The sequence below is a fragment of the Sander vitreus genome, chromosome 7 (genome assembly GCF_031162955.1).
Source record: "Sander vitreus isolate 19-12246 chromosome 7, sanVit1, whole genome shotgun sequence".
Lineage (NCBI taxonomy): Eukaryota > Metazoa > Chordata > Actinopteri > Perciformes > Percidae > Sander > Sander vitreus.
In genome coordinates, this window is record NC_135861.1 from 33481550 (window position 1) to 33491934 (window position 10385).

The window sequence follows — 10385 nt, forward strand, 5'->3', positions numbered from 1 at the left end:
GGGCGCCTGGGTCGCTCACCTCGTAGTGCATACGCCCACATACAGAGGATCAGTCCCTGATGCAGCGGCCGCAGGTTCGATTCCGACCTGCGAAAGGGCCCTTTGCTACATGTCACTCCCCCTCTCTCTCCCCTTTCACATCTAAGCTGTCAAAAGACCCTTCAGATCCATCGCTGAAAAGATTATCAAATATATTTAGTGTGGTATTGCTTCAGCGTCATCGTGACACTGATTGTAATTGTGGTTATTTCCCTGCAGGATCTTTGGCTTCCCTGTCCACTACACAGACGTGTCCAACATGGGTCGCGGTGCCAGACAGAAGCTCCTGGGCCGGTCCTGGAGCGTCCCCGTCATCAGGCATCTGTTCGCACCGTTGAAAGACTACTTCGCCTGTGAATAGATGCCACCCGCCACCAGCAAACAGACACCACTTATGATTACACACCAGCTTTCCTATCGTGATATTGGCTCCAACGTACATCATCTGCCAGCCAAATCATTATGCAAAGAGCTGGAAGTTTTCTCCACTCTGGCAGGCAAAGAACCAGTTCACTACAGTGTAGCTGGAAAATAGTGTATGTAGCTGTTAGTTTAGTCCAGCTCTTTCTGGATCCTGGTGAGAACACACCGCAGCCTTAAACACACGTAATACACACTAACACAGAGATACAGCATAGGCTGTGTTTTATCACTAACACAGGGAGGGTCAAAGGTCAGTGTCCCTGAGGCCAGTGGAGTGATGGGCTCCGTCTGGATGTTTAGCAGAGTTAAAAGGGAAAGATGAGTACATCTGGCTCTTCGACTTTGTTCATTAACATCACACCTGTACAGTGATTTTAACAGGATGTTCCTTTTGTTTTAAAATGCCCTTGGAAGGCATTGGTTTGTAAGTTGACAACACTTAGTAGTTGTAGAAAGATAGAGAACAACATGGCACAGACGCTACAGCTGTTAAGTGGCTCCGTTTCGTTTTTGACATTTTTTTATTTAATGTTTGTAGGAAGAGTAAAACATTTCACAGGACGCTCATTAAGCTGATGATTAAAATGTGTGACAACAGGCTGCTGATACAGGCTGTTCATCCAAACACTTGAACCAAAGTCATTAGATGGACAGTTTTTGGGCTACAGCTGTTCCACTCTCCTCAGGCCACAATGTATTTTCTGTCGAGAAAAGCCAAAACATGACATTGGGGGTTTCTGTCAAATTTCAAAGATAATAAAATGCACAACTGCACTGGATAATAAAAGAGTAACCAGGATAAATCAACGATTATTTTGTCAGAAATGAACAACATATACCATGAGTCTAAGCCAAACAGGTGCTGGAAAGCCTTGTGTGAGCTGTAATTATTCAACGCTAACAAAACTATTCTTTAACCTTTGTTAAAATGACAAGTTGCTTAAAGAGATGTTGTGCTGATTTAACTCCAGCTCTGTCATGGCGGTGTCGGCAGTTTGTTTGGACGAAGTGTGTTTGGCTTCCCTCCGTAGCGCCGGTGCACGGTCGGAGCGGCCGATCTTGGCATGGTCATCTAAACACACTGCCCACACAAAGATGACACAGAGCTGGACCAAAATCGGAAAAGTATCTACTTACATTTTCCCAGATAGTAGAGTAGTAGGAAACTATTTAGATATATAGATTTGAATATGGAAAGATAACCATACTATCATGTTTGAGTTTTTCAAAAGACCAATGAAAGACACGCTCTGTAGGAAAATACATTCAGCAGTGGGAGCGAGTGCACCACACGCTCACCTGGAGGTAAAGCAGGATTTTGTCTTTATATTGAGATGAGATCATATTCATAGATTTTTGTTTGTTATAAAAAAAAAAAAAAAAACACTCATTTTTACTTTTTGTCTTTTGCTTTGACATTAGCTCATTTGAGCAAAATAGCTTCCTTAAAAAAGAAAAAAGAACTTTTATTAAAGATTATATACATATGTTTTTGTATAGGTAGTGTGAAACCTTTGAGTTTGAATGTCACTGTGACATCTCCCTGATAGCCACATACAAGTACTTGAAACAAGCCAATGCAAAAACAGAGCTTTAGAGAAAGTTTTGTTTTTGTCTTTTGCAAACCGTTCCAGACAGCTAAGAATTAAAGACTGAGGGCATTTAGCCTACTGTAGGAGTTTAGATTTGATCTTAAAAATGACATTGTTTGAGTTTACTGAACTGGCTGCATGTGTGGGTAATCCTGGTTAGAAAAGTTCTTTTGAATCCAGGATAGAGTGAGTGTCACTGTTCCTTAAAAATGGTGGGAAACACTGGTGAACACGCACTATTTGTTGTAAACTACCACTGACTACTTTTGGTTTAAAGGAGTTTTTTCAAAACATTTGACAAGAGGACATCATCCAAAATGTTCTCTATAATGCTGGTTGACACTGTGCTTTGGCACACAGTATGCATACATAATGATGAGAAAATAATACTGAATGTGTAGTATGTTGCACACGTTTGTTGCGAGAAGAAGTGTTTCTCTGTGAGACAGTTATTGCAATCATGTAGATTCATAAAACTCCTCAATAATGATACATGTTGTATTTCCATGTCATACTGTATGCTTAAGATTGAGCTCACCAGACGGGTGGACACTTTATTTTGGTACCAATTCTGCTGATGTGTCCATACTCACAAATTACTTTGAAATGGTTTTTTTTATAACTGGAAGATACTGTTGGCTGTCTCCAAATCATACTAAGTGGGCATTACCTCAGACAAAGAGGCGACTGTACATCACTTCTCCATTAGGATCTTTGTTGTGTGAATATATATATATATATATATATATATATATATATATTGTAGCTTTATGCTCCCATAGCTTGTATTTTATCACTGGAACTTTGTTTTTTTACACGTTTTGCGTAATGGATCGATATACAGGTTTACAAGTGTTTTAACTCTTGTTTGAACAGAACTACATATTTTATTGTAACACAAAATGCACAAGCCTTCATGTTGAAATCATTCCTTCATGGTGCTCCCTCAAAAGGCCTCTTAAAGTGCCACCTTTTGGTTTTCTAGTCTGATTTTAAAATCCTTTCAAAAACAATAAAAACAGATTGTTTACATGCTATATTAATACTGCTGAGCTTGTTGAATGTTTTGCTTGAAAACTGTACGCAAAAACAATTCTGGATTTTTTTTTCTCCGTTCTGCTCTTTTAAGACTTTTTATATGAACAGTATACAGCGTTCTTACTTTAAATGTATAATGTCATAGCATGATATAGAGCAAATTAATCGATAGCGTTTTGATATCTTGTGTGTCGATGTACACCATTGAGTGGATTTGTAGGCTTGAGTGTGAATGACATCTGAAAACATTTTTTGTTCTTACCTTTCAGTGCTTTATCTTTTATAAGAATCCCATTTGAGGATTTTTTGTCTTTGCCTTTTTATGACTCTAGAGCATTCCAAAAGAACAGATTCTGTGCTATTTTTTTAATTCATTTGAATAGTGGAAAAGCGCTGATGTATTTTTTTTTATGTTTGTTTACTTCCTATAGCAACCTATATAAAAGTTTTACTCAATAAAATGCAGCTTGGCTGCTAAAAACCACTTCCACGTGTGCTGTGTCAAATGTTAATCCATTGGTCCTTTCAATAGTTACTCTCAGAGGCAAAAAGTCTGTAAAGGTCAATAAAGTTGCAAGTAGGGATTATTTTCATTACCGCTTAATCCACTTATTATTGTTTAGTGTCTCCATTAATCCATATATTAAATGATAACAATAATGACACATTCACATACCTTCTTCATAAAGTAATGTCTTGACATAGCTTGTCTGAGCAACTGTCGAAAAATCCCCAAAAATATTATAAAGACCTGACAATGGCTGGAATTTGACATGATAAATAACTGAAGGCTAATTCTTTAGTGAATCATAAAATGAACTTAATCCAATAACTACAATATTAAAATATAATGCTTTAACATAAAAATAGTATAGTAGTTTAATCATGAGAGCATTTCTGCTAATTTGAGCCACACTCTTAACACACTGCAAATGACAGTACTCTGCAAATGTCTCAGTACTCTTTACAAATAATTCATATATATATATGTATGTATGTAATCAAATCAATACGTTTTATTGGACAGCAATAAGCAAAGGATTAATTAGTAAAAAACATGTTAATAAGAGTGAACGAAAAAAGCTCTTCCTTCAAAAATGTTCTAGCCTATCTGCTTGTTGATGCTGGTTCCCTTTCTGATCGACTAAATGGAATCCACACAAAAAAAGGCTCTGTAATTGAAAAGACTGCTTATTCATCTTTTGGTTAATAAGACAGCAGGCAGCTTGTTGTCGTCTTAACATAAGTGGGACAATGTCAAGATTAAAGAGTCTTCTCCGTTAACCCTTCTGTTGTCCTCTGGTCAAATTTGACCCATTTTCAAAGTTTTTTATATCAGAAATATGGGTTTCTTACAACTAAATTGCCACAAAAAATAACTTGGATGCATGCATGTTGTATGGAAGACAGACAACATTCTTCACAAGTAAAATTAATGATAATTTCCATAGAATTTTGGGTGTTTTATTCAATTTCATAGCATTTGAAAAATGTTTTTAAATGGTTTTAAAACAGTATCGTGACTAAACTTTGACATAAACCAGTCTGTGAGTCACTCAACATCCTCTGATCTTAACTATTCTCATACTCAAAAATGAGGTATAATGTCATTTAAATTTGGGTTATTGACCATGAATAAAAGAAAGCGTTAAAAAAAGTGATAAAATCATCAAAAATAGTAACAAAAATGTCAGGGAAAGCACCAAAAAAAGTGAATTTTGACCTGGAAGGACAACAAGTTAATGGTCGACATGATTGGGTTAGAAAATAAAGAATTTGGGGCAATGTGATGAAGATGAAAGAGTAATTCTACTTTAGTGTGTTTTTCACATCCATATTTGAAACTGTTGGTTTTGGAAGAATGTAACTACCATGGAGGATGGTTTTTAACGACATTTGTCCCAAAAATTAGAATTTCGGTTTTGTCCATGTTTAGAAAGTAAGCTCTTAATGAGCCAAGAACTGTTATTTCCAATCAATATGTCGGCCAGTGTCGTATATCTACATATCTATCATAGACTGTATAGTCTATGGTATAGCTATGCGGTTAGCAACCTAAAACTGGCTTCAAAAGCTATCCAGGAAATCTTGCTAACAGTAGCATACTTAGCTCCGAAAGCTAAAGGCATGACTAATGTTAGTAATGTTGTTGCATTTGTAGGTAGCGTTATTTATAATTGTACGTGTATATTTCAATCTTACAATTACAATATTGTTATTAATATATTACCATTTCACTGAAAATTGCACTATTCCTTCCCTCTCTTCAATTGTTATTGTATATTTTTTGTAAATTTGTACATTTTATTGTATTGTTATACTGCATAGTTAACAGTATTTTTCTATATATTCTTACTGTCCTTTCTGTTTTTATTCTTTATGTGAGTGTTGTACTTTGAGAGCAAAGATTAACATGAGTCAAATTCCGTGTTTGTTGACACAAACCTGGCCAATAAAGCTGATTCTAACTAACGTTAGCTACGGTATTATCACCATCACCTAGCTAGCTAACTGGCTAGCCTAGTGTTAGCTGAGATGGGTATCGAGGGGTGGGTTTACGGGTTGTGGGGGGGGTGGGGGGAGTCTGATACTGGTAACGTTACTTTAAATACTCACAAGGACCGAAGCAGAGAGGGTGAGTACACGGGTTTTTCTGAATATCCTTGCCAAATAATTTAACGTTATAACTCAAAACTCCCTATTGTTTGTAAAAAAACATGTTGGTGAACTCAACTGTACGTCATAACAAGTCACAAACCCGCCTTGTGCTCTAAAGTTACGTTAGCTTAGCTACGTTTTAGCTTGCGTTGTGTAGCGGCGCCGGCTGTAACGTTAGCTGCTGTTTCACCAACACATGTAGCTACATCGTTGGGATTTAAATTAAGATAACTAGCTAAGCTTCTGAAAAAATCCAGTATGAGTTCTTTCTGAAATAAAATCACATAAGTTACCATAAAAACAAATATTTTTCTAGCTATACATAAACATCCTTAACAGTAAATGGCAAGTCCCCAAAAAATATTATAAAGACCTGACAATGGCTGGAATTTGACATGATAAATAACTGAAGGCTAATTCTTTAGTGAATCATAAAATGAACTTAATCCAATAACTACAATATTAAAATATAATGCTTTAACATAAAAAATAGTATAGTAGTTTAATCATGAGAGCATTTCTGCTAATTTGAGCCACACTCTTAACCCTTGTGTTGTCCTCTGGTCAAATTTGACCCATTTTCAAAGTTTTTTTATATCAGAAATATGGGTTTCTTACAACTAAATTGCCACAAAAAATAACTTGGATGCATGCATGTTGTATGGAAGACAGACAACATTCTTCACAAGTAAAATTAATGATAATTTCCATAGAATTTTGGGTGTTTTATTCAATTTCATAGCATTTGAAAAATGTTTTTAAATGGTTTTAAAACAGTATCGTGACTAAACTTTGACATAAACCAGTCTGTGAGTCACTCAACATCCTCTGATCTTAACTATTCTCATACTCAAAAATGAGGTATAATGTCATTTAAATTTGGGTTATTGACCATGAATAAAAGAAAGCGTTAAAAAAAGTGATAAAATCATCAAAAATAGTAACAAAAATGTCAGGGAAAGCACCAAAAAAAGTGAATTTTGACCTGGAAGGACAACAAGTTAATGGTCGACATGATTGGGTTAGAAAATAAAGAATTTGGGGCAATGTGATGAAGATGAAAGAGTAATTCTACTTTAGTGTGTTTTTCACATCCATATTTGAAACTGTTGGTTTTGGAAGAATGTAACTACCATGGAGGATGGTTTTTAACGACATTTGTCCCAAAAATTAGAATTTCGGTTTTGTCCATGTTTAGAAAGTAAGCTCTTAATGAGCCAAGAACTGTTATTTCCAATCAATATGTCGGCCAGTGTCGTATATCTACATATCTATCATAGACTGTATAGTCTATGGTATAGCTATGCGGTTAGCAACCTAAAACTGGCTTCAAAAAGCTATCCAGGAAATCTTGCTAACAGTAGCATACTTAGCTCCGAAAGCTAAAGGCATGACTAATGTTAGTAATGTTGTTGCATTTGTAGGTAGCGTTATTTATAATTGTACGTGTATATTTCAATCTTACAATTACAATATTGTTATTAATATATTACCATTTCACTGAAAATTGCACTATTCCTTCCCTCTCTTCAATTGTTATTGTATATTTTTTGTAAATTTGTACATTTTATTGTATTGTTATACTGCATAGTTAACAGTATTTTTCTATATATTCTTACTGTCCTTTCTGTTTTTATTCTTTATGTGAGTGTTGTACTTTGAGAGCAAAGATTAACATGAGTCAAATTCCGTGTTTGTTGACACAAACCTGGCCAATAAAGCTGATTCTAACTAACGTTAGCTACGGTATTATCACCATCACCTAGCTAGCTAACTGGCTAGCCTAGTGTTAGCTGAGATGGGTATCGAGGGGTGGGTTTACGGGTTGTGGGGGGTGGGGGAGTCTGATACTGGTAACGTTACTTTAAATACTCACAAGGACCGAAGCAGAGAGGGTGAGTACACGGGTTTTTCTGAATATCCTTGCCAAATAATTTAACGTTATAACTCAAAACTCCCTATTGTTTGTAAAAAAACATGTTGGTGAACTCAACTGTACGTCATAACAAGTCACAAACCCGCCTTGTGCTCTAAAGTTACGTTAGCTTAGCTACGTTTTAGCTTGCGTTGTGTAGCGGCGCCGGCTGTAACGTTAGCTGCTGTTTCACCAACACATGTAGCTACATCGTTGGGATTTAAATTAAGATAACTAGCTAAGCTTCTGAAAAAATCCAGTATGAGTTCTTTCTGAAATAAAATCACATAAGTTACCATAAAAACAAATATTTTTCTAGCTATACATAAACATCCTTAACAGTAAATGGCAAGTTAGTGAATGATAAACATCGTAAATACAACATATTTAGAACATGTTTTAGGTAGCGAAATAGACATGTAAAATAGACATTAAAATATAGTAAAGCTAATGAAATAAGAAGCTAGACCTAATTTAATTCAGACAACAGTGTAACTTTACATAGTTTCATCATGGTTTGGGCGCTTTTGACCTGTTTGTATACGTCTGTTGACCATAGAAAGTTCGGGAAATCGACTTTTATGTATACAGTATTTTTGTCATGATGACATTATTACCATCAATATGCTTGTTCTTCAACATTATTCCTAACTGGGTGTTTATGTGGTATTGTCTTGGACCCGACATCGCATCCCAGTCCCATTACTTTCCCTCCAGTAAAACGTCCCATCATGGCGTCTCTTGCTGCTAACAGCTGATTTGAGCTCAGATTTCTTGTTGCGTTCTAGAACAATGGATGTATTAAGAGAACGTCTAGAACGAGTATGTCCTGAATCCATCGCTCCTATTGGTCAAAATGCTTCCCTGCTCTATTGTGATTTGTGTAGAGACCGTTCGTCCCATGGGTGTATTAGGTTGCGTTCTAGAACGAGTATGTCCTTAATCCATCGCTTCTATTGGTCAAAATGCTACATGCTCTAGTATGTGCAGAGACCGTTGATCCCATAGGTTCATCCATGGTAGGAACACAAAAACGGTTGCGTTCAGGGCGCATCGCATCATACTCTCAAAGCCACCGGAGGAGAACACAGTCGGCGCCACAATATGCAACTACGTGCTGTAAAGCTAACAAAATACATGCAGCTAGCTGAAACATTAGATTTAAGCATGTCAAAGGAATATTTTATAACCATTTGTCTACCAGAGCGGACAAGTTAGCTGTAAGTAAGCTCATGTTGGCAAGTTAAGACTTGTAAACATCCACACTCCACTCTAACACACGAATAATGTCAAAATGCTTTAGCTTAACGTTAATTTACAGACATATAGTTAACGTCAGCCTAAAACTGGCACTTAGATATTTGACTTGAAAACATGTTTGCTGCACGCGTAACGTTAGGTTAGTGTTAGGATCCCACAAGTCTTCTGTTCATTCTGCTGATTACTCTGGATCCACTTTTGTCTTCCTAAAAGCTAAGTTTTTCGGTTTGACAGCTAGTAAAGAACGTAGTTACGGATTCTGTAACATGTTGACAGTAAATCCAACTACACAGCAACTTTCATTCACATGCATTCTTATGTTGTTTGCTAGCAGACGGAATATACGAGGAGGCATGTTAGTGGTGATCGGAGAGTTGTTTTCTCCTCCGGGAGGGGCTACCTCTATTGCAAAATAACGGTACCGGTAGTACATTTGTTTAGGCTAATTTGGAAACGCAGTTGCTTAAATGTTTCCTCCTAGTTTGAACTTGTGTTGTGTTCGCAAACATTTCATTGTGAGCTACAAATGATAAGAAGTAACGTTACAGTTAGTTGCTTTCTTGGTCATTGTAAAGGCTCTGAGCAGAAATTAATTTGCTTTTTAAATTTCACTTCTAATTCTCATTCTTAACACAAGGACAGCTCGAATTATCAGGTTGTTGACCAAAGGGAGTAAAATAAAATGAAGCACATCGCCAAATCCCGAGTTATTTAGTAGTAGCTTGCTTTTCATCAGTTGAAACTGAGATGAACGCACTTTGACGCAACCTGAAAGCAGCATTTTCGCGGGAAAGGGAAAAGCCCATACAGTTAGTGAGCATGCGCAGGCTGTTTGTTGTGTGACAGGGATTCGTGGCTAGTTCTGAGCAGTGCTGCTTTTAAGTGTCACTGCAGCACTTTTTTTTGTAAATGCACAGTGTAATTGTTCATGATTAACAGTTTTTATTTTTATTTAAACACGACACACAAAACATACAATTTGCAACATGAACATACCCCCTCCCCCCCCAAAAAAAAACATACAACAAAATAGACAATCTACAAACCAAATGAACATATGTATAAATGACAACACCATAAGCCCAGCATACATGCCTCTCCCCAGCACAAAGCTTCTTAGGAGCCTACCAGACTTCTCAAATACGTTCCCCATGTTCTAGTGTAGATGGCACCCCTTCATTCCTCCATCTCTCTGGCTGTCATTGAACTAGTCTGGACCCAGCTTCTTACGTGCTTATCCATCGCATGTGGGATTGACCCATCTCCCAGAACAAATAATCTTGGGCTGAATGAAACCTGGGTCCCTGCAATCTGACATAGATTATCATGTATCCCAGTCCAAGTCCCCAGGTTCTACATAAGCATAGAATAATACCCAGAAGCCTCATGACATTTTCCATATTTCAACAACACCTTATTTAAACTTTCTGGTGCTGTAGGGCCTGAATAACTGGATCCAT

General features: G+C 36.8%; 1 protein-coding gene across 2 annotated transcripts in view; it reads left to right on the forward strand.

Annotated features, from left to right (window-relative positions):
* dnmt3bb.1 (DNA (cytosine-5-)-methyltransferase 3 beta, duplicate b.1) overlaps positions 1 to 3188 on the forward strand; it is a 41808-nt gene extending 38620 nt beyond the window's left edge. For both annotated transcript variants that reach the window (XM_078255981.1, XM_078255980.1), the window contains one exon: positions 259 to 3188. In XM_078255981.1, the coding sequence (XP_078112107.1) occupies positions 259 to 400 (142 nt within the window). In that variant the 3' untranslated portion in view covers positions 401 to 3188. The remainder of the gene's footprint in view (positions 1 to 258) is intronic.
* Positions 3189 to 10385: the final 7197 nt, after the last annotated feature.